The sequence below is a fragment of the Poecilia formosa genome, unplaced genomic scaffold (assembly GCF_000485575.1).
Source record: "Poecilia formosa unplaced genomic scaffold, Poecilia_formosa-5.1.2 Scaffold132, whole genome shotgun sequence".
Classification (NCBI taxonomy): domain Eukaryota; kingdom Metazoa; phylum Chordata; class Actinopteri; order Cyprinodontiformes; family Poeciliidae; genus Poecilia; species Poecilia formosa.
This window is the reverse complement of record NW_006800071.1, coordinates 476,337-502,311: the sequence shown is the minus strand read 5'-3', so window position 1 is coordinate 502,311 and position 25,975 is coordinate 476,337. Positions and strand designations below refer to the sequence as shown.

Here is a 25,975-nt window from a genome sequence, read left to right as displayed (position 1 = left end):
ATTTAGTTAGTTTTAATTATTTTTTCGAATGTATTTCCTAGTTTTTTTTATTAATTATTAGTTAAATATTGTTTAGTTTTAGCTTAGTTTTTATTAGTTATAGTAGTTAGTTTTTTCATTTCAGTTAAAATATTTTCTCAAGTTCAGTTTTAGTTATTTTGTTAGTTTTAGTTAACTATAATAGCCTTGCAGCCTACCTGAGAACTGCTGCTGATTATGTCCATCTATTATTATGTACACATTGATGACCAACACAGTAATTCGTCATGTCACAAAAGTCAAAGTATCTGAAAGGGTTTTTTGAAACTGACAATGACCTCATTGGCCTTCTGGGTCACAAGATCAGGTTTGCATTGTAGATGTGCAGGCAGTACATCTGCAGCCGCTCCATGATCCTGTAAGATCAATACTGAAAAAAACCTCTGAATAAAATTTGACACATTGTTGAAGACATGCAGAATAAATTTAAGGCAGTTTGAAATGCAAAAGGAATCCAAATCCATCCTTTGGACCCGCAGGAAGACCCGGGACACCCTGAGGAGTTCTCAGCTGGTCTGGGAACAGCCTGGGATTCTCTCAGAGGAGCTGGTCCAAGTGGTTTTGGATAGAGAAGTCTGGTTCTGTTTGAAAGAACTCAAACTGGTAGTGCAATAGAAACATATTTTGTTTTGATGATTTGGCTTAAACACATAAAGATTTGTGGCTAGTCTCACTCTCATTGCTCAGTTTGCATATGCATAACTGCCAACTACTTGCAGAAGAGACTTTGAAGACAGCAGGGCTGTCAAAATTGTTTTATTTAATCGTTTAAAGTGAATTAAAAAAAATCATTTTTGGCTTCGTCATTCCCTAACTGTCTTTTTTTAACTTTATTTTGCATATATCAGATATTGTTATTTTTACATCTTCTGTTAGCTTGTGGTTTCTAATTATCACCACAGCATGCAGAATTAGATGGCTACAATCACTGATGCAAAGTTAATTAAAGCCCAATGAGGCAGTTCTGTTTGTACCAATTTACAGTAGGTCCTACAATTACAATTTACTGATTCATTTTCTTTACTTTTTTTTTTTTAAATAAAAAAGTAAAGTGTTAATCTCAGAGGGTGGAAGAAGTTTCAGATTTCATCTGACACTCATTTTCTCTGCAGGACCTATCCATATTTCATTTATTCTCTGTCAGTGCTTTCCTTGGTTTTGTGGATAAACACAAGGAAATAAATCAATGCTGCTTTAAAATGAATCAGTGGCTCTTAATCCGACTTCTGTAGATGTAGAAGTCTTTTCTGTCTTAACAGGGGGAGCCATTCACAAATGGATCCGTATCAAAGAACTCGCCGCAACATGAACAAGCTTACAAATGATCCCATCATGAGAGTGGGAGTAAACAGGTTATGCTTTCAATAAACAAATAATCACTGAGCGAAAAGCTAAAGTAAATTGTCAATCCAACGACAATGACAGAGATAAGGTGTTAAGTAGCTTAAAATATTCTGATGGAAAAGATAACATCATGTTGCAGACACAACACCCCAAACAGCTTCTCTTTCTGCATTTTCTGTGGTTAAACTTATAAAGGTAAATGGGATCAGAGGAGCGGTTAAATAAAACATCAGGTCAAAAGTGAGACTTTTATCTAAAGCCTTTGAAGCTTATGCAGCTCCCATTGAACTATTTTGCCACTTTCCAGCCAAAAAGTTTATTATTGTTTAAAGCAGAGGTTCCCAAACTGTGGGGCGCGCCCCCTAGGGGGGCCGCCGTGCCATTGCAGGGGGGGCGCGGGAAGCCGTCTGGATGAAAAAAAAACAACAAAAAATCATGAACGCTGTATGCGCTGGGTTTTTACCTTAGAATGGCCAACTCTCTGTTATTCCTATGTCAATTTGATACAGTAGAGGCTTCCACACTTCCCATATCTGTGTCCACTGTTACTATTATCAGCAGTTAAAACTGTTTAATCTGTTGTTAACATGTCGTAACCTGTTTTTCCGAGCCGCCTTCAAACGCAACATGGGCGCTACAATGCTCGCGCTGGGTTTACACCCGTGCAGGAGACCTGCTGCTGCTGGGCGGAGCTACGCAGGTATATTAGAATTAAGGCAGCAAACCAGCAAAATGCAAATAACTTTTCAGTTTTTCCCCCACACTAACAGACTGAGTTGAGTAAAGCTGTTGGATGCAGGTAATGTTAGCTAAAAGATGACTAGCTAATATCAATACAGCACTTTAAGCTTGTTAACAAGTAGCCTGTAGGCTACCGATGTTGTCTATGTCTAGCTACGTACATTTATTTTGCCCCCCAAAAAGAATCCACCCCCCCCCACACACACACAGAAACACACAGAAACACACAAGTCGTTCAACCAGACAGCATAGGGCGTAGGGGGGGCCCAGAAAATGTTTGGAAACCGCTGGGGGGGCCCAGGATAAAAAGTTCGGGAACCACTGGTTTAAAGAATGTTGTGCGATTTTGGACATATTTCAGATCGTATGACCACAGACCATAGAAGAGTGGAGACACGGATGGACAGGTAAATAAGGAATCTAATCATGTGGAACTGCTATTTTTCTACCACACCAGATAAAAGCAACACTTGTCAATCCATCTTACCATTTCCTGAACAAGAGACCACACCACTTGAAGTTATCATTGAAGGTGAGATTTCCCACCCCAAAACCTGAAGAGAACAGTCAACCTTTTTCTGGACTAGGACTCTGACTTCAGGCTTAGAGGACTGACTGTCATCATGACTGCTTCACACTCAAACCATCCTGGGGCATGCTGAAGGCCTTGGCCTAAAGGTGGCACCATAATGACATCTTCCATACCAAGTAAAGATGTACCTTGGAGGCTTCAAACCAGACACCCTCCAATCCAAAGTTGATAATTGTAAGAAGTGTGGGTCAGAGTCCAACCTATTCTTCTTTTTATAACTTGTCAAGCATCTGTGCACAACCATTTTCAGATCTCTCCAGAGTGTTCAGTTGGATTTAAGTCTGGACTCTGGCTTGGAGACTCCAGAACAATCACAGCATAGTTCAGAAGCCACTCCGTTGAGAAACTAAATACCTCTATTTGTGTGGCACTTCATCAAGTCCAGAGGACCCTACAGTCAGTCATTTCCCCATTTATGCACACATCCACCAACTCTGGTGTAAGGAACATACAGTATAGCCACAGCTTCTGACAGAAGCAAGGCTGCCTTACACCACCATCAGCAGGCAAAGCAGGTGAGTTGTGTCATTGTACCCAATGACACAACTACTGAGACGGATGAAATGGAGGCTCAAACTGACAACCCAATGATTACAGAAGGAACTTCTGCCACCATCACAACTGTCGCTCCATCAACAATGGTGCCTCAATAATGTCCAATGACTTTCAGGCCAAATCTGATACAAACTATATTTGTAACAGAGGCTCTCAGCATTCAGACTTACATCTGAGGCCACAGATCCACAGAGAAACTTTCCCCTAATGTGAGTTGTAGATCTATCAAATCAGGCCTCCACCAGCTTTTCCCCAGTCACACTCACCAGTCCTTGTGCCTTACCAGATCTTTCCATCACCAGAGCCAGCACATTTAAAAGCTCTGCCCTCCCTGTGTCTAAGAAACTGCAGAGACAGCACTCTCCTACATCTGATAGTACAGAATATCCTTTCTCTACGGCTATTATCCTTTTGATTCTGTCCATAATTCTCTCATGGGATATCGTCCATATCTCAGACTTTTACTACTTTTTGAGTAAAATTTACTGTCGGCTCAACAGTAAAAAGTTTTTATGAATGTCAGTAAGACTTTAATTTATTGTGACAAACTGAGTTGTGGTATTTAAATAGCTACAGGTCTCATGATGAAACATTCCCTGGAGATTTAAATGAATCAGTAGATGTGATTTAGTTTAATAGAATCCAAAGTCCTTGTGGAATTGATGTCACAGGATTTGAATGAAGAACATGGGCTGCCTTTTTTACTCGGCAGACTGACCGTTGGTACAATTAGCTACTTGGAGAAAAAAATGATTAGGTTATACACTATGTTTCAAGACAAAATACATAACACGTTACTAAAATTTAAAAAGTACTTTTGTGTTTACAAGGTAATTACTAAGATCCTATGTTATAGCTAAAGAAACTAAAGAGGAATCTTATTCTTCATGAGTAAAGATCTTGGGATCTGCAACATAAAAGTAAAAGTTGCAAAAATTATCTAAAAAATAAAAACAAATAGAAGGCATACCTTACATAGTACATAGGGACAAGTTCATGCATTTTTGCCATTTATTTCAAAGGCTAAAAGATAAAGACACAATGAAATGAAGAGAACACACCGTTGGGGGGCGCGGATGATGATGATGATTCTTGTGCGGAAGAAGATGCTCCTCCAGCCTCACCTTCTAATCTTAATTCTTATTTTGTTATGATCTTGGTAAATGTCAAATATATTTTATGTGCCACATTATCAGAACTTCATTATCGAGATGTACAATCTTATTTCTTTTCTGATGATGACCAGAAAAGCATAATCAGAAAAGAAAACTGATGATGCGTCATGCATTTAAAAAAAGGAGCATTGAAAAAGCACTTTTTATTACCAATTCTGTTCTCAGTGGTTCCAGCTGGTGTGTTGGTTTTTGTCATGCATATAACAAATGCTAAATAAAAAATAGTTCTAAAAGCCAGAATTGTATTTTAGTGTTTAGCTGTGTAATGGGTGGTGGTGAATAACTAAAGGAAATTGTGATTCTTCTAGTACAGACCTAGAAGGAGGAATCAAACTAAACTAGAGAAACTTAAAGACCTTTTCACTCAACTTTTCTTTATTTGCCTCAACTGACAAAAATGTATTAGCAACTTAAGATGTGAGGGTTTAGTTTTCATAAAAGAAGTTTTATAAAAGTGAAAGATTCAAAAAGGCTGTAAAACTTACCCGTTAAAAGAGGCTGTTTTTTTTTTTATAGCTCTGCTATTTTGTGGTAAACTTGTAATAAATGCTCATTAAATTCTGGCTTTATTTGTGTTGCTGTTCTCATAATAACCAAGGAAAGCAACCCAGTAGCAGAATCAACTTTCTGTTCCTGTTGGATAATGTGAAATTCTCGTAGTTTTCACAGTAGATGAAGATTGATTTACCAGTTTGTAGAGTTGTTTGAATATTGAGTAAACGTTAAAACTAGGTTGTCTCCTGCTTTGTACAATGTACAAGAATTACGTTTGCATAAATGATAAAGAAACACTGCATCATGATTTAACTCATTTGAAATGTTGACAAGTAAATACAAGCACCTTTTTATTTTTCCAGAGTAAAGTGTGGAACAGAATGGGCTCCGACTGCAGATCAATAACTGGAAAGATGCCAGAAGTTGGGCCCAGACAAATAAAATACAGCTTTCAGATGAAATCCAAGCACTTTACTGGGGAAAATGTCTTTTATACACTTAGGGGAGTATGCATAGATGCCAATTAACACAAAAGAATGAGAGACATTAAATGTATCTGTCTGAATGTCAGTGTTGGCTGTTCCTGTTGGGCAGATATAAATACAGGAGTCGCATCTTCCTGCTTCTGCGTTGATAAGAAAAAAGCGGTAACCATAGAAATGACCATTTTCCCTATTCAAGGCTTCAAGTTTCTTTCACTCTTAAGATCAGTGAAGTAATTTAAATCTGACTTTAACAAAGAGATTACAATGCTTGGTCTTGATGGGATCAGTAGGGGTTATTTTCTTCAATGGCGTTTTAGTAAATAAATATTACCAAGTTCATTTTGCAGTAATGACCTTCAGGATTAAAACACAAACTTTGAAGCACGATAAGTGAATTAGGTCTCTGGGCTACCTTAATTTGCTGTTACACTCTTACTCTGAAATATGGCCAAGATCCACGGCAGAGGAAATGGAGGCAGAAGAAGAAGCAGGAGGCAGAGCCAAGGCCTCTGCCAAGCCAGAAACAACAAACTGTCGGGATGCCACAAGCGGTATAGACAATACATTTACACAGAGTAGCATAACATTGTCATCTGGCAAGTTGCATGGACACCAAAGAGATGATGGAAAACATTGTAGACAATTGTTTGACCACTCTTATCACCAGAACTCCGGCTGAGTACAGTTTGCTGAGCCTATCTAGAATCATGCAACATTAGGTCTCTTATAGCTCCTTTGTTCCTGAGTCTGAGGCCCCATTTGAACCTCAGCTTTCTGTTACAGAGTAATAGAGCTAAATAAAGTCGACAACAGTTCTTCAGCCTGTGTGACTTAGAGGAAATTAACTGCTGATTAAATGACTCATTAGAAGCTTATGAATAATATGACATTCATGAGAACGATGAGTTCTCATAGTGCTGCTGTTCTGGAAGCAGGTGGATAAAGTGAGTCAGGGATTCTTGTAACCTTTAAGACATAAAGTATAAGAACATTTGCAAACTTTCTTAGAATGTAATTCTTTGCCCAAATGATGATGAATAAGAAGTTATTGTTAGTTGAAGCATCTGGTTTCATTGGCGGTTTATTGCACTTATAGTTAACTATGCATGTTATTCACAATGCTGTCAGTTTTCATGGTGTTTACAGAAACATTTGCTGTAAACAGAGTTAATAGATGCAAAATAAAAAAGCTTTACCCCCACATTTCAGCTGTTAAATAAATGAGTTTGGATTTTCTTTCTCTTTCTGTAAGCATGCAGCATCTTGGTGGGACTTCTTCCTCTTTTCTGAACTATAGGAGCCCTCACATGCTCTGGTACGGCGGCTGTGACGGCAGTAAAGTCTGAGGGTTTAGAGATTAGGGTGGAGTTTAGGTTCGGGCCTCGTCGTCTCTGAAATCTGAGCGACAAGCTGTTTTTGGTGTCAGAAATGGAAGCCATAATAAAACTGATATCTCACTGCCAGGAGGAGCTCTATTTGTCTAGCTGCATTTTAATCAGGTGCTGATGCAGCATTTGTGTATCTGTGTGTCCACATATTTTTGCTCATTTCTCCAAACCATTATTGTGTTTTTGGGGTTGAAATCTCTACGTGCAGACTGCCTTCCTCCTCCTTTGTGTTGAAGCAGATTTCTAGCTCTTAGTCATTTGATGTTCAATCTGACAGAAGATTATAATAAACTACTGTTGGCCTTCTTTTTTTACTGTGTTTATCTACAGTTATTCCGTCATTTTTTGTCATTTATGACAACACTTTGTGTGATTCTTCTCTCTTATGCATGCATCATAAAGGATTATCTTCTCATCTGTCACTCTCTTCTTCTTCCTCTTCTCTTGATCTCCTCTCTCTTCCACCTCTTGGCTCTCCTTTCCTCCCTCCTTTCCTTTGCGAAGCCTGTAATGATCTGGCGGCCTCGGGCAGAGACAGGAAGCCCAATGCTTTGGTCCAGGTGGCTGTCATAGATCCCCAGAAGCAGCAGCTCGTCTTCCACGCCTGCACAGAGATAGTGGAGGTAAGCCATAGAGACACACATACACACACAGGCACCCATTCACCATCTCCTCTCTGCCTGTCCGTAGCCTTTTGATGTTTGCTGTTTTGTGAAGTTGTTGGGTCTCAGTTGCATTTCTCTCCATCTCTGTCGGTTCAGCTCCTCATTTTGGCCATATCTTTTGAGTTTATGTAATATTCCCATGGCCTTAACTCACGATTGTTTTAGTAATTAATTAATTGATCAATTATTCTCAGAATTAACTGATTAATCCGTAATTTGAAGCGGATTAAACTAAAATTATTCCACTCGAGGACATATTTACAAAGAAGGTGTTTTTTTTCATGTTAAATGCAAAATGTGTATTTTTTTTTATACAGTTTTGGCTTATTTACTGCCCTGAGCGTGGTAATCTTTCAGCAAATGGCCTTTTTTTTGAGTTTGTGTACTCCAGTTAACAATTAATCAATTACTAAATTAGTTGACGATTATTTCAATAATCGATTCATCACAATTAATATGATTAATAGTTTCAGCCATAAAAATTTTAGACAAACTTCAGTGTATTCAGTTGGGATTTTATGTGATGAACCAACAAAAAATTAGGTCAAAATTGTGAGATGGAAGGAATTATTTTAAAAGATTTTTTTCATACGTAGTAAATGCGTTGATCTAAATCATTCCAGTGTCGCTGTATGTTCAGCATTGTTGTCCTGCTATGCAAAGTGAACCACCACCACAGTAGATTTATAACTATCTTCCTATAACTTGTGACCAACTTTCCTTCCCCTGCTGAAGAAAAGCAACCCCACAGCATGGTGCTGCCACAACCAAATTTCACTCGTGCATTCAGCCTGATTTGTGTGCAGCTGTTGTTCAGTGTGTAAAGTCGTGGTCTTGCAGTCCAAACATTGTGGATTTAACAGCTTAGTTCATAAGTCAATTCTTTCATTGGAGCTGTGCATCTCTGCAGCTCCTCCAGAGCCGCCATGCTTGTCTGATTGATGCTCTCCTTGCCTACCTTTGTCACTTTAGGAAGACAAAGCTTAAAGCTTGTAATTATGGTTTTAGAGCCTAACTCTGTTCCTATACTTGTTCTTTGGTCTTCATGATGCTGTTTGCTCACTGTTCTCTAAAAAACCTCTGAGTCCTGAACGAAGCTGCTGGATTTCTACTGAGAACATTAAACATGCGGACATTTGAGTGATTTCTGAATCCGACTGGTTGCCTTGAATTTTATTTAGGGGTATCGGAAGGAAAAAATAAAACTACACGCTACACTTTTCTACAGAGGCCCCAAAGGGATATTGAAGGAACAATGAATAAACTTTCTTTCTTCCTTAACAGATTGACGTCAGTCCGACAGGAAAGCAACGAAACGATATCTTTGTATGTCAGAACAAACTGGGAATCTCACTCGATTATCTTACATATTTCCATTTCAGCAAACATTCTGACATAATCTGAAATATCATAACTTATCTGGGATCTTTTCTCATGCAAACTTATAAAATCATGCATCATTTTCCTTCCACTTTGCTGTCAAGTTCAGTCTTATGTAGTTCTGTCACATAAAATCCCAATAAAAGGGACTGAATTTCTTTGGCTGTAGTGTGACAGGATGGTTCCGCTTGAGGAAAGCACTGTGCACTGCACATGTGGATTTGGCTGGGACGCCGCTACATACAGATTTCATGCCTGTTAGCCTCTTTCAGTGCTTCAGTATGACACTGTTGCTGCTAAGGAAAAAGCCACATGTGTTTTTTTCTTTTTTTCTTTCATGCAGCATGCAGCTGCCCCCAGTCCCACTGTGGAGACACACACATACACGCAGACACACACGCGTTCTGGTTCCTCCTCTCTCATATGAGCGCAAAGTTTCCAGACGCATGAAAGGGAGACACTATTTTCCTCATAATTCAGTAAAGCTTAATTAGCATAACCATCTCCTTCAGAGTCTGATTTCAGCTTTCTTTCCCTGGCGCTCAGGGAGCAGCGGCGAATGTGTTTTTCTGTTCATGCGTGTGTGGAAACACAGGATGTGGTGGGATACTGTATGCTGGCTCAGACAGCTCCGCAGACACTGAATGCCACTGGAGTTCTCATTTCATGGCTGTAATATTCTGGATGTGGAGCAGGATTTGAGAACATGGACTGCCTTCGACTTCACAAAAACAGGGTATGTGATTACTGTCTGATTTTATCAGGGTTTTGCAACCTATTAAGGATTTTCCTAGAAATTTACTTTGCAGTGTGAAAGTTCTCCCTAAAAAACTGATGATCAGATTCAATATCACAAACTAAAAATATTCTGCCTCTCCTGAAATTCTCTTCTGAAAAACATTCTGGAGATTTCAGAGGAAAGGGGAAAGTTTCAGGTTTCATTTAGAAATGTTTTCCATTGGGATATTATTTACTGTGTGAACCAGTGAGAGACGTGTGAGCGCGTCTGAGGGCTTGTGTTTCTGAGCAGATCCACTCTAGCTGCGGTGCCTGAAGACAGCCCCGCTGCCTCTTGTGTTCCTCCTGTTGTCACATTCCCAGGATGCCTACTCTCAGCAGCTGCTGTCGACTTTGCCGGATACTTGAGCGCTTGGCTGCTGGAAAAGCTTCAGTATTAGTCACATTCATGTGATTGGCATATTATTGGGAATCCACTTTATCTGATTTATTAAGATTTAATTTAGAAGATAAATAATGGAAGATGCCAGCTGCTGTGTAGCTTTCTCTCGTCTCACTCATGAATGCCAAGCTGGAGTTTGGAAGGAAGTGAACAGAACTTTCCATCAGTTTGAGTTTAAAGATGTCAGCTTTTTGTGTTTTTATTTACATAGTTTGACATAAAAATCAATGTCCACAGTGTTGAGAGCATAATTCACATTAAGTCCTAAAACATATGTATGAGAACATTATGTAATATCACTGGTTTATCTTGCATATAACAGTTGAGACAACACACCATTTTAATAGTATTTTGGAGAAAATTCCAAATCAAAATGAGTTTTCAGTCCAGATTTGCCTTTAAGTGCTGCAGCTTTATTTTAATTTAATGTCAAATTTCCAACCTCTAATAATAACATGTATAAAGTGGGAACATTGTTTTCAGTGAACAGGGATTCTGCTGTGGGACTTTCTAAAGCACTCACAGTGAGGCGAGTCCTCGTTCAGCAGTCCCTCCAAGCTGCAATCAGTTAGTGCTTCTGTGTTTGAATTGCAAATGAAATGATCTGTTTTCATTTCAAATTGCATTTTTTCTGTTGGTTTGATCTATTTAAATTGTTAAAGTGGATTACAGAGATGTTTGTTCTTTAAAAGTTCCCTTTGCAAAACACTTTATAGGCTGGATAAAAGGCACTTGGTGTTTTGTTAAAGGGCCACTGCAGCAAACAGGGTAGACCAGCCAACAACAAAATTACTGCACTGTTTTTCCACCATTGTTGTTTGGAGAAAAAAGCAGTATTGGAAGACACAGATGAAGATTTTATGTTTACTTCTGGTTTTTACGCTCTCCTGTGTCCCATTCTGCCGATTTTATTTTTTAAACTCATTACTATGCAGTATGTCGTAATTGTCAGGATGTAAAAAGCTAGATTTACAACACCGATGCTAGCTGCAACTGGACAGAGCTTTAAGAAACAGATTTCATCTAGACAAGAAATGATTTGACATGTTATCTGTGTGCAGCAGTACGTGTATATTATTATATGTACGGCCAATTGGAAGGTGATAAGCTTGTACTAATAAAGTTAATTTTCAGAGCTTTGAGAAATAAGTAAAACCTTTAAATTTATATTTTACATCTAACATTTACTGCTGCAAAGCATGAACTGTAAAATTGGCCTTTTTTCTTCTTACTAATGTGAAAATTATTAATTTTTAGCTTTCTTTACAAGATTAAACATATTATGTCTTATTAGGTGAATATAATACTCATTTTACTTAAAAACAAAACACCTCTGACAATAATTATTCCAGAATTACTGTATGAAGTATTGGTGTTTATTTTCACCCTTTGGAGAGCGGTCTCCTGCATAGCTTAGATGTGTTTCTGCTTTAACACACCTCAAGTAAATCAATGGGTCATTAACAGGCCAATGCAGACATAATTAAGCCATTAAGCCAAGACAAATGTAAAATATGCAGGACACTGGCTTAGTATTGGACTCTGCTCATATAAAGATTTTCTTATTTCCACATTAAACCCTCATTCCTAGACATAATTAAACATATATGTCGTATTGTGGACATTGCACATGTTTTTGCTGTGACTAATTCATAAAGGATTAATGTCAGTCCTTTGAGTTTCTTGTATGTGAATGGGTTTGTGTTTCACGTATACTCAGTCTGACACAAGAGATGAGAAATTTGGAAAGAAATGGCAGCATGTCTTTTGCCAAACCTTAATGTGTCTCCACTGGAAAATCCTACAATGTGGGTAGCTGGTCCAGGAGTTCTGAAACTTGACGGGGATTTGACGTCAAGCAAAGCCAGCAAATGAAAAGGCCTTTGATGGTAACGCTAGTGAAGCACAGACCCATGTGCTGAGAGCACGACCAACAAGTCTCGTCTGTCTGTTTGTATATACAGCTATGAGCGGTCAGGGGCTGGGGGAAAACCCACTGAAGGCACACTCAGTAGTCTTATTTCTTCCTCAGCCTAATCACACACAAGCACACACACCCTGTTAATGGCCTTAAATTGGTCGTCCCTCTGCGGAGCACAGCCCGGATGGACAAAAAGACCAGAGAGAGGCAGCTGTCTGCCATAGCATATGCTCACCACTTGTATGACAGACTGGTTTGCTTCTCGGCATAAATGGAGACAGGCTTACCACTTTAGCTCATCTCAGCCCATCAGCAGCACTAAGAAGATTCAGTCACTGCCGAGGCTGCCAAGCATGCTGGTAAGTCTGAATGAGGCCTATTCAGCGTGCCAGTGAGGGCAGCGAACAGGGCTGTGTGTGTGTGTACCTGCATTTCCTTCAGCATAATAGTCCTGTCTGTCTTTTTTCCGACGTGTAGCGCTGATAATGTCCTGATTTCAGTTCAAAGCAATGCATTGGTTTCACCGTCTCTGTTCCCGCTGTGCTGAATCCGGCTGTGTGATATTAGAGCACATAAACCACAAGGGTTCATGGCTGGGCGCGAAAATGGCATCAAGGCAACTATTACCATGCCTCAAGAGGCTGAAATCAGAGTTTCCCTCTCCAACAGCTCATCGAGGATTTTTGAATTATCAATTTGCTCTGTGATGCTTTGCATTTTCAAAAGGTAGAGGCAATGTCTGCTTTCTTGTCTGAAAGAAGAACTGTGCTGCTGCTGGAGGTTAACCTCGTTAAAACCTAGTTTTCTCCCCTCAGTGCTGGTAAAATGATTGTTGTTTTTGGCTTTGAGCTGTTGAAAAGAAAACTCAAGATCAGGCTATCGAGATAATTGACAGGCCAGGTGATGACACCCAAGTAAATAAAACAAGCTCCTAACTCCCCCACACACCCCAAAAACAAACAAACAAACAAACAAAAAACTGTAAGCTACTGGATACGAAGCCTGTTTATCAACTGACCCTAAAAATTAAAAACATGCACATAAAACTGGAATTATGTCAATTTCTGTCAAACATTAATGTCTTTAGATCACCTGTTTCTCTCATTTGTTCAGTGTGGTATGAACCAGACTGTTTTAAATTAGACCAAGTAACAAACTTGGTCAAAGTTTTTAGACTAAGTTTAAAAAATTAGACCAACATTGGTATAATTCTTTAGACCAATGTTTAGTTCTGTTTTTTAAATTAGACCAAGTAACAAACATTGTGCTAGCAGTCTTTTGAAAAAATAATATATCAGCTGCTCAGATTGCTTTATAAGCTTTGTATTTCAGGGCTTTATATTTGCTGGAGTTGCTTCTAATTGTAATTTTCAAACTCACTTGCCAATAAGCATCTTTCTTGGCTCTTCCAGCTGTGATTGCTCTGTCTGCTGATAACTTTATGTGTAATATTGAATACTTTCATGGTGCCTTGCAGAGAATTCAAATAGAATTTTTTTGCACTTTCTTACACCACCCCCTTAAACTTCAACACATTTTTATTGCAGAAAAATGCGTAGGGATAAGTTGCTACTTTGGACTGTTTGCTGTAATTAATGGAACCATCTCTAACAGAAAGTTTGGAAGGAAAATGTCAGACTCTCCGTTAGCAGTAATGGGCTGTAATGCTCAAAATCTTCCAAATCTGAAACAGAGTTGGCAAAAATGTCCTCCGCAGCAAGTTTTTGCTGCCAAGGGTGGCACTGGCAGGTTTAGAGGTTAATTACTTTTTCAAAAACGCCCAGAATAGTTTGGGTGGACATTTTCTAAGATGTCATCCTCATTTAAAAACTAATTTATTTTTATTTACTTGTATGTTAATGAAATTGGTTTGATGATGTGAAATATTTATATGTGGAAAAAAATACAGAAGAAATCTAACGGTTGAAGTACTTATAAGTTGTTACAACATTGTTAATGTATCGTTGGAGGACGTCCCGTTTTTTGCTTGGGTTTAAAGATGGCTGAGAATGCAGTTCTGAGATATTGAGAAATAAAATGACCTCCCAACAATAAACTGTTGTGTTAGTTTGAACTTTGTGCTCTTTCTTCGTTGTCAGAATTAATATTAGCAGTGTGGCCCACTGAGGTTGCCTTATAGTAAAAGCACAGACATCTGTCCCGCTTCCTTTCCTTTGTATGCTTTCATCTTCTGCCATCTTTCATGGTGCACACAGAATAAATACTAAGTAAATTCTTATTTGCATTCAACATGTATTTGTTATTATTATCTTACTATTGAGTTAGAAAATTCTATGTAAAATAATTTGGTGAGTTAATTAAATCAGGCATGCGATTTTGCATTATTTGCCTCATCAGGGAGATTTATTCATTTATCTCAGCTGTTTTGCAAAGCTTTGCTAAAATAGTGATTTTTTTTTTCTTTTCTTTTCCTTTTTTTTTTTGTCTGGGTGTGACCTTACATCCAAGCGTGACAGTAAGTCTATGTTGGCCTCATTACTGCCCCAAGTCTGTCCCATATGGTCCCAAAGGGCTACATGCTGGAGACGCCCATCAGAGCGGAGCAAAGGAAGAGAACGCCCCCAGTGTAAACAGAAAATGTTTTGAACTTGTACAAACACACAACACCAAATGAATAATAAGTTCTCGAAGGCTTTTGCCTGCAAAAATAGTTTATTAGTGTCAAAATATATTGCTGACTAAATGAACTTTAAAATAATTCATAGTTTCCAGGAGACTGTTTTGTTGTGCGTTTTATCTTTTCAAGCTCAATTTCAAAGCAACTAAAAGATAAACAGACAAAACTCTTTTGAGGTAAAACTTTCTAAACTTTTCAGTCGTTGGTCTCATGGTACACCATGGAATAGATGCAGAATGAAAATCACTTGCAGAAGATAAACATTTTTGTTTATGTCCAGAATCATGTTTTCCTCTCAACCACTTTTCATTTCAGACCTAATCCCAACCCAGGTAAGGTAAAGAAAACAGCCAGTAAAAAGCCTCAGCACACACAAGGTAGATACAAGTCTAAAGGGTAAAACAATATGTGGTTCGCTTCAAGTACTTGAAAAGATCTGAAAGAAAAAATGATCAGAGACTCCCTAAACGTTTGGATACAAGCTTGCTTTCCAATCAAACTGCTGAATAGCTTCATATTTTTATCTGTAAATAATTTATGTTTTATGACTGTGTACAAAAAAGTCTGTTTGTTTTTGGTCTTTTTAGTCCGACTTCATGCATTGCCTCCTGGCTGACGCAGACACAAGTGGACAGCATTAAACATGGTCATTCACATCTAAAATTAAAATTCATTTTGAGTGCTCACATTCCAGTTTGGCCAAACTAACTCAGATATGTCACACGGTGAGTTGTGACCAATCCCAGCAGTTTGAGGCACAGTTTTCTAACCTAACAGATGCGATATTAAAGAAGAAAAGCATGCATGCTATAAAAACCCAGATCTGTGGGCTCGATCTGCTTTTAGTGTGTTTACACCTACATTTGGAGCCATAAAGGGTTGAGTTTGTTGTCCACAGTCATTTTAGGGATCTGTCTAAATGGAGCCCTAAAAAGATCTAATTGCTATATCCCCACTAAATTTGCATAATGTGCCTGTGTTGAAGTTTACTAGTGTCATAGAAATTAGAATAAAAAAACTACATTAAAGTGATTGCCCTTCTTTGAAAAGAATTTCACAAATATACTTTATTATATCTCAGCGAACTGGTAAACACACTAAAGCTGTTTCGAACTTTTATAGACCAACCAACATAAAGATTTTACTTTACGCCCATCTGCACTTTTACAGTCATCTATCTGTGCTGACATAATTACTAACATGAAGTTCTGGTAGGCAAGATGTCCAGAGTTCTGGCCAAGAACATTTGGAAATGTGGTGAAATTGAACCCGCAACCTTCTGAATGCCAAACAACTTCTCATTCTTTATATTCATAAAAGAAAATCAGCTTCTTTGTGTGCATGCAATGTTCAGTCAACAAAATAACATGGGGACAACACAAACATCACCTTTAGGAAGATGATTGTGTCCTCCTCCCTTATCCCTCTAATCATGATTTTCTTTGACCCTTAAATCCACTCAGTTTTGCATAATGTATGTTCAGTGCTTGTTTATGCACAAATGGAGGAGTTGAAGTATGTTAATTACAGATTGAAGATGGATTAGAGCTCTGTTTGTCATAATGAGGATCTTGTTCCTTTAAGACAACGCTTTGAATTTACAGATAACTCTATATTCCTTCTACCATTACATGACGTTATGTGTATAAAGAGCAAAGTTCTGGATGCAAGCAAATATAACAAAGATGCCACAATTAGGTCTGCTTCTGCTGAAAGTGATTCGGTTCTTTTGCTCTTTTCCACATCAAGGGACCAGAGTGAGATCAGGCATCTGGTCAGGACGCCTCTTGGGGCCCTTCCTTTGATGGTCTTCTGGGAATGTCCCAGTGGGAGGAGATCCCAAGGCAGAACCAGAACCTTCTGGTCCAGGAATGCCTTGGGATTCCCTTAAAGAAGCAAGAGGATCTCTGTGTTTTCCCTTCTGGAATCTAGAGTACATATCACAAAACTAGGCTCTCCAAAGTTAGAGTACTTCCTCTGAAGGACAATGGTGTCAGTCTGTTCATTAATGTCCATGTGAAAAAAAAAAAAAAGAAAAAAAAAAACTGAATTATAAATTAATTTGTAAATGAATGTGTGAGAGAAAAATCTCAGAAAAACAAATTGAGTTAAAGATTTAGCTGCTCCAGTTAGATTAAAAAATGAAAACCTCACTATGGTGATTAAAAAAAATTGGTAAATAAATAATCCCACTTGCAAACCTGAACTCCAGCATAGTTCAGACATTTAGACTAAAAAATAAAATATGTTAAAATAAGTTTATTAAAGCAAACTATCATATAATTAAGCCAATTTTGTTCAATGCATTGTTGAAATTTGCAAAATCCATCCAACCTGCCAACCGCCCCAACCATGAAGGAAATCCAAACATAAATATGACCAGAGTGAGATCAGGCATCTGGTCAGGACGCCTCTTGGGGGCCTTCCTTTGATGGTCTTCTGGGAATGTCCCAGTGGGAGACTGGGACATTAGGTGCTCTCCAGAATCAGCTGGAGAGCACCTACCGATGCTCTCCAGCTGATTCCTGGAGATTCCAAAGCATTTTTGGGCCTAAACGGGTTTATTGTTGTCTGGGATGTCATTGAATTCAGAGGCTCATTCCAGCCAAAGGTTCTTTTTCTCTGTTGTAATCCATGAGCTACATCTCCTGTGCATTGTCCCTTTTTTGATAAATGAAGCTGAAGCAAGTCGCATTACATCAGTCATCTGAATCTCCTCTGTTTCTTGCAGCAGTGCAGTTTCCTCTGGAGATTAATCGTTAATCTGCCACTAAATAACAATATTTAGTTTTAGTTTTTACAATATTAATCCTAAAAAATGGTGGCTGCTTGTGATTAATGTGAGAATTAATGCGAGATATATTGGTAAATATTTGCAAATGGTATGGAGAAACTGCTTATACTTGCATTTGCAGTGTTTGGGGGAAATTTTACAGAAGAGCTACGGATTTAACACATTCGAATGACGCACAGCTTTTTATGAGCTGTGTAATGCTGTGAGAGCTCTGATGGATCCAGCAGCACATTGTCCGGAAAACCAAAAACAAACCATCTTCCTGTTGTCTTCATCATTGTTTTCACCACTAGTTTATCACTAGACTCTTGTAATCCGAAAAGAGCGTTTCCATTATTGTTTTGCGAAATACATCTATTTCTATACGGCTGACAAACCGCCTCATCCTAGTGCTAAAACCTATTGTGAGTTTTTCCAGATTGCCATGTTTCCATTAAGCAAATTTATTTTTGTAATTTCAAATAGCCCAATTCTATTTTTATTGAAAATGTGCACATAAACACGCTCACGCACTTTCTCAACTTTTTTCTGTCCAACAGGCAAACAAAGACCCACTGTTTTTGACGGGGGTGACCTTCCCTTCAGAATATCCTGACAGCCAAGACTCACTGGTCAAGCTAACTGTGTATGATGCAAAAAACAAGAGCCAAGAATCAGTAAGTCAATACTTGTTGTTCTCCGCATGCATGCACGCAATTAAACATCCAGACAGTGATGCGATGATGAAATGCATTTAAGACGAGCTGTGAAGCTGTCTCACTTTAGGTTTGGGGATGCTTTAAACTTTAAAGGAGATAAAGAAGCTTTAAGATGCAAGTGTCTGAGTAAAAGCTTTGAATGACTTTCAGGAAGCCTGAAGAAATATGGGAACACAGCACTTGAAAGGTTACAAGAAAAGTCTTGCTGCTTGCTACTAAAAGTAAGACGAAATGAGGGCTGATTCAAGAGTTTTGCACTCAACTAAACTTCAAAATCTCAGTATGTGTTAATCTATCCTAGAGATTCAAAAGGATGGGTTCTGAACTGAGGTATGTCTTAGTGATCATTCCTTTCTGACACTAACCTCTGCCTGTGGCTTTGATAGAGAAGGTTATTCAGCCTGCAGTGAGCATCAGAGCGTTGCAGCCCCTCCCTTGGGAAAACCATCTGTCACATACGTGGGAACTGAAAGGAGACCCGGACACAGAATCCAGAACAGGCCAACCTCTGTGATTTAGACGTTTAAAACAGAATTTATAACAAGCTACTTAGAGTGGGCGTGGGTTTCATCTTAATCAAGTAACGAGTTCAAGTCAAGATGCCAACATCTTAATTTGCTTGAACTTGCCATAAAACATTCATGAGCTTTTTTGACCATTAAAAGAGTTTATTATGGCAGCGCTTGGTGTCTGAAAGACAAAACGGTGGCGCAGTGCCAGCGGCAGCACGCACTGCCACTTTGTAATTCCTCTTTGTAATATTTAGTGTAAGTCAGTTGTCTTTGTACTTCCAAGGTAGCTGGAAAAAGTTGGATTACTTGTAGAAACTTTAATTTTCTTGTGGAGAATTTTCATTTCCAAAGAGAAATATGACAAGGTTGTTTTTTTACCTTTGCTCATAAATTTTCATCCATGATCACATAAAGTCCACATGCAAATTTAATGGTGTACTAATAATAAATGGAGGTTGACATTAATAACAATAAGTTAGTTTGGCAAAAGAAAGCCAAAATATTATAATTTACTCAAATACAACTGTTGTGGTCTCTGAGTTCGTACACTGCCTCACAAATTATTCATCCACCACTTTATCACACTTTGGCATGTGTGAAGCAAACAAACTTAATGTGTTTTTACTGGATTACTGCAAAACACAGAATAGTGCAATAACACTTTAAAGGGGCAGTATTTTCCAGACACATAGTGCCATTTTACAGCGCTATAAAGTAACAATGTTACATTCAGTTGTCATAAAAATGTTGTATATATCAAATCTGAGAATTTTGACTTTAATTTAACGCCTTGAAATTGGGCCTCTGTCTCTTTAAAAACTGTCAAATTTCTCCTCCAGGATAGTTGCGTCATCACTCATCTGTTAACCTTATAACGTTTTTTTTTTACCAACGTTTTACCAACGAGAAGTAGCTTGCATAATGAGCTTAGCAGTTCCACCAGGTGTTTGCTAATTGCTGCTGGCTAGTCTGAAGGAGCTGAACGGGGGAGTCAGAGGGGAGGGATGGTTCATGAGGCAGAAACTCAGAAGCTTGAAAACTACAGCTCCAAGGAGGAGCTGCGCCTCAAAGGTGGGGCAAGAGATAGTATTGGTATTTATGAATACCAATGGAAAATATCGTCTCTCTAAGGTTATTAAATTTGGTTCAACAATGGAGTCAATGGATTGATTTATAGGGTGACAATGAAACATGTGAAATGACATTTGACTATGTTAAAGTTGAATGTTTTTTATACGATACTCTTGTCAGTTTATGTGTATTAATGTAGAACCACAACCAACAGAGTAATGTCTAGTTTCTCCCCAGTTTTTCACCTCTAGGAGACACTGCAGGCCTGTTTTGTTTCTAAAATAGACGTATTGGATCTGGAAAAAAAAAAAAAAGAGATAATACTGTATTAGTCCCATGAAGGAATTAATTGTTGTCATAAATCCTGGCAATCTCCTCTTTAACCTGTCTTGGGGCTTGTTCTCAGCATAATTCAGGCTGCTGAAAGGTCAATCGGCTGCTTCTGCAGGAAACAAGCATCCAGTTGGCATGGTTACGCAACGCATATTTAGAAATACAAGAAGCACAGCAATCTGTTCAGCATGGAGCAATGTTCCAAAAGTTTCTGTTCTTCACATCTAAAATTTATTAGAAATGTAGATTTACACATTATATGTTGTGATTGTTATCTGAGAAATGACAAGGCAAGATAGTATACGACATACATGATTTGATATGAGTAAAATGCAGTAATATGAGGGGATTGCTCACTCACTAAACTAATTAAAACTGTTTTTTTTGTTTGTTTTCTTTACATGTTTGACTAAGCTTGTGAAGCCATTGAAGTATTTAAGTGTGCTGTACTGGTGCAGAGTTATCAAATATGTTTGTAATTCAGTACATTTGTCTCTTTTTTTTATGTTTTAAATCAATTCAGTGCTGTTTTTCTGTAAACCTCAGATATCGGCATCAGAATCAGAAGAGCAAAACGTGGATTGGTGCATTCCTAGATACGATATTACATAGCGCTGCATCATGATATTTGACATGTAATATGATTTAGTAGCATCAAGAGATATAGTGTAATATTGTGATGTAAAACAGATGTCAATTAATGTATTATAATCACAGCATGATGAAACATGGTGAGTTTTTTTGGGTAGTTTAATAAGTAAATTCTCCTCGGAGCTTGCCTTACCTTGAGTAAGACTGATTGCTAGTTGTCGTTTTGTCTTTTCTTTGTCCTTCACTCATTCTGTCAACTTAAAATTTCTGCTCAACACTTTTCTGTCTGTTCAGAGCAGCGCTGACAGAAAACAGAACATTTCACTCCAGCTTTGCTCTCAAAATCAGGGCTCAAGGCTAAAGCAAAAGTCTTTACAGACAAGGTCCTGTTGAGCAGAGTTTCACTCTTTTCTCTCATTTCCCCATTCCCTGCTGCCTTCAAAAATAACTTTTGAATGATGGGCTGTTTCACGGCCTCCTGCAATCCTAAGACAGAAAACACAGCCTTTCATAGTAGTTTCAAAAAATTGCCCTGTGTGGTGCCGCTGCAACACTTGAAAATCTTCCTTCCCCCTTTCGTTTTCCTCTTTTTTATTTTTCTTTTTTCCTGTGACCGGTTCTTGTGTGCTGTGGTTAGCTTTTAGATTTTCAGCTCCGCTCCGCTGGGCACAGCGTGCTTGTCTGGGTCTCATTAGAGACTCTTATAGTGACACAGGCATGACCCTGAACATGAGCTGGTACCATGCATCAGCCCCCAGTGGCTTCAAGTGGAAGATCAGAAATCACCCAGTCCAAACCCAGTCATTTAATCTTCTGTTTTTTGTTGTTAATTTTTCTTGCAAACCTCAGCCTGCAAACTATTTGTGTATGTACAAATCAGCTGCCAAAAACTGAGCATATTTCTTCCACGTTTCTAGGCCGCTTGTTGCAGAAACGGTGTTCCTAGAAGTTACTCTGTGCAGTGCAACTCAGACCGAAACAATCAGCAATGCCCTGGCATATTTCTGATAAACCAAGACACACCAACAAAAAACATACACATTTCTTTCATCAAGGATATCTTTGAAAGAAGTCCAATTTTAAACTGTCCACAAATCATCTAGACAGCAAACACTTTGAAGGAGGTTTTCTGGTCAGATGAAACCAAATTTGGACTTTTAAATCTAAAATCCAAAACATGTTGGAGTTGAAAACTAACATCCTGTCAACCTGACAACAGATGGTGGCAGTGTCATGCTGCAGGGATAATGATGCTGGAAATCCTAAAACAGGAATCTGAAAGCTGAGGCTCTGGAGCCAACGGTGGCTTTTTGGACCTTCTATCCACCTAAATAACTGTCCAAAATAGTTTGTCTGTGAAATGATGACAAATAACGATTTTAGCAGTTTTTTAGCTTTGTCCTGAAATTATTTAATTGAATGACACTTTGATGTGTTTTATCCTCATTTGGTTGGAAACTATCTGCTTTTTAAACAAATATCGACATCGCAACAACAAAAAAGTTGATTCACTTTTAGCAAAGGTTTTATTTTTTTCTGGGTTTTGCAACCTTAAAATGGAAATAAAAATGTGCTTTTCAAAAATGATGAATTGTATTTTTCAAAATGTTGTGCAGCATTTAAATGAGTTTCATTTTTCTAGATGAAGGCCACAAAAAGGCTGTTCATATTATAAAGGTTGCGGAACATTTTCCTATAAGAACGTCTCTGAAGCTGCAGGATGGCAACAAGGACGGTTTAAAATCAGTGACAAGACTGTAAAATTGACATTCACAGATGATTTCCCTCCATTCTAAGTGTCCTTGAGATATCTTACAAAGAAGCATGGGCAAAAATTGAGTTGTCTAACTGAACAAAGCCAGTAGTGTGCAAGTGCACGCCACACTTTTCAGATCTTTTTCTGCAAACCATTAAAAACTTTTAGCATTTATTGAAATTTTTCAAATTACTTCATTACTTTCTGTTATATCACATAAAATCACATTAAAATATTTTGTTATTGAATCATAACAATATGTGGAATCGTGGAGGTATGAATGTTTCAGTAAATTGAATCTCTAATAGGCGATGTGGATTACAAAGTAAAGGCCTCAAAGTGAAAATGATGAGAGAAGGACTCTGACATTTTCAGGGTTACATATGATGGGCTCAACGTTTGCAGTGGACCGGAGCGTTTTATCGCCAGGTAGTTTCCCTCTGCCTCTGGCCTCCATTTAGATATCCTGAGATGACACCGCCTGCTGCATGCTCATGAATATTTAGGGGCACAGACAGAGCTGAGGAACTGATAAGTTGGAGAGTGGAGGTGTGAGAAGGAGCAGGACTAGTTCAGATTTCTCTCAGGTGGAAGTGATCCCACCCTCCAGCCTATAGCTGTCAGAGGCTGACAGGCCTGCCTTAGTTTGTCACTGATGTCTTAACTGTGGCTCGTCTTTGAAGGGCTCCCTGGGGCGGAGAGTCCTCGTTTGACTCGCATTCTGATCTTATTCTGTGTGAATGCTTTAGCGAGAGCGACTTATGTAAAACAATTGTATCATGCACTTACTCAGCTAAATATTTAAGCATGGTATGATTCAAGTGTGACTAATAAGCTGCGTTTTGTCTCTGTTTGAAGAAAAAAAAAATCATTGCCATTTTAAGCAATTATGCATTCCGTAAAATTCATTTAAGTGGGGCGTAATGTTATTTTATTAATAATTAAGTTTCTAATATCTAATAGCTTTTTCTTCTAAAGATTAGAGTAGGAATGAAGAGTTAGTTTCTCATGTTGCATTAAAATTCAGTCATTGTCTTTAAAATTCATGAGAACTCTGAACAAAACTGTTCGGACAGGAAAGGATGAAAAGTCCTTACGATAAAAGCTCATAAAGAGACAAATAAGATTATTTTTTCTTGTTTGGCGCATTACATTGTTACTCACTAAACCTCAGAGGAGTCTCAGAGATTGGCTGCTAATGATAGCCATTTTTTTTCCTCTGTGAGCATGAACCTTTTACTGTACGTTCTTGCTTAAAGAGATAAAACAGTCGCCCCTGGGAGAGCTCTTGTCCCTAATGATGGCCTCATTTCCTGTCTTTTCTCGCTCCAGTTTGGGATAAATGCACAGTGCGGGTCCCGGTTTGCTTGGTGAGAATGTTTGATTCGTCTTTGTGCGCTGTATAATCTGACAAGCATAAAGCCTAATCTGAGGTGAATGGTATAATGGTGCATGTCTGGTCATTTCCATAAAGAAGCATAAAATATATTGAATGAAGTAAAACACCACTCTGCTGTAACGGTCGTCTCTTCCTCTGGCTGTACCCATTCCCTGTGAGTTCACACACAAATGGACACACTTAGAAAATTGGATCAAGATTGTTTTTGTAAAATCCCCCTCCCCAAAAACAAAAACAAAAACTTATTGGATGCCGTATTGTCTGAGTCCAAATGTGTTAGTTGCGCATTGGAGTAACAGTTTGACTATTAATGAGTAACAAAAAAATAAAATAATAAAATAAAATCAAAATCTCAGCAACTGAAATATTAGCAGCAGATTTCTACATGATTAAGAATGTTTTTTTAATAAACTTATCAAGTTACAACAGAAGTAAAGATCAATTAAGTAAAGATCAATTAATAAAATATTCCATTATGAGAATTGGTAAAATTACCGTTTTAGGAAGTGACTAATTCAATTTTGTGCAGCTTACCTTTTTTCACCTTTATCTAGTTATCCAAATAAATGTGATGAAGAGGCATAAAATCCCAATTTATCAGGTGTACACTGATAACTTGCACTCATACACACACCTCACAAAAAATATCAATACTTTTTGACATGGTTTACATTTTGTTACATCATAAACACAACCGGTAATATGTTTTGTTGAGGTTTTATATGGAACAATGTGAAAAGGTTTTAACTTTTTTGTGGATAAAAACACTGAAAAGTGTGGTGTATATTTATATTTAGCCCCGTGAATAAATACAATTTTTGTTGTAATTAAAGCTGCATGTCTTTTCTTGTTTATTTCTACATGATTCCCTCACATGCAGGTTAACGTTTCAGCAAATCACAGGATATATATAATTACACTGTGATGAAATCAGTCACTGGGGGAATTTATTAGCCAATAATATGGTGTCTGAAAGGTGGCAGATTGCTTAGGAGTATAAACGTAGACGGTTGCATGCCACACTTTTTAGATTTTTAAAATCTAAAAACACAAATAGATTTTAAAAATCTAAAAAGTGCGGCAAAAGTTCTCGTCCTCCTCCAACTTCAGATTCATCCTCTATTTTTCATAGATTTATCATATAAAATCCAAATAAAACAATGTTTGTGGTTGTAATATGAATATGTAAAAACCTTAAAAAAGTAATACTTTTGATAATGTTTTTATAACTGCAATTTCTTTGTTTTATTTTTGTTTTTTTCTTCTCAAATTGTAGAAAAAGTCTCTACTTCCTCACAAGTTGGGGAATCTACAGTCTTGGCCTGGAATGCTGAATGATTAATAAAAGTTCAGATCAAATAATGATGAGTATTTTTAAAGATTCTTACATAATTCTAGCTCATAAAGTTTTCTAAAATGACTTCCCACACTTCAGTGACTCCATACTGTGTTTCTGCGAAACCCTTTGCAAATGTTTTTATCTTTCCACCTGATTTGACGACGCGCTCACTGGCGTATTTGCTCCGTCTCAGGAGGCGGTCTGAACAGCCACTGTTGCACGGTGAATTGTCACTCCAATTATGAATTGCTGAAGTATGGAGAATCCCAGCCTCGGTTAATCCTGCCCTGTCAATAATCATGATGTGCAAAAGACGCCGAGGTGACATATTTATGGCATAGCCACTTGGTTTTTGCTGGATGGATGTCAATGTGGTGGGAATTTTCTGTATGCGTAAGAGTTTACTGCAATAAAAGAAGAGCGAGAGGGGAATGGAAGCAGAGAGCGAAGCAAAACACACACACACGCACGCGCGCGAACACACACACACATGCGCGCACACACACAGTCATAGAAATGGTCTTTTTTATGAGAGGCAATCTCAGAGATACCCAAGAACAGTTTTGGTAGTGATTGGGTGGACAGCTCTGCAGTGATAACCTACGTGAGTAACAGTCCCCAGATAAGGACTGTTTCTTGTCTGATGGCCACTTTGCTTCCCTCACCATCATTGTGGCAATGTCAGCCAAAGTCATAAGTGAGGCAAAGTACCACTGCTCAGGCCCTAAAAGGAAAGACTTCCTAAAAATGCTTAAACACAGCAGGCGAGAGCTGCAGGACGTTCCACATGAATACTGGAAACATTCAGAGGTTCTGGCTACAAACGTTACATTTATTAGTGGCAATGAAGAATACAAAAAACATCCAGGTTGTGTTTTTACATG

At 38.2% G+C, this 25,975-nt stretch overlaps 1 protein-coding gene across 1 annotated transcript in view; it reads left to right on the top strand.

Annotated features, from left to right (window-relative positions):
- Window positions 1-25,975, top strand: part of inpp4b (inositol polyphosphate-4-phosphatase type II B) — a 199,620-nt gene that overhangs the window by 24,804 nt on the left and 148,841 nt on the right. The window contains exons 3-4 of the mRNA XM_007561971.2: window positions 7,319-7,437; window positions 17,932-18,048. Of these exons, the coding sequence (XP_007562033.1) occupies window positions 7,319-7,437; window positions 17,932-18,048 (236 nt within the window). The remainder of the gene's footprint in view (window positions 1-7,318; window positions 7,438-17,931; window positions 18,049-25,975) is intronic.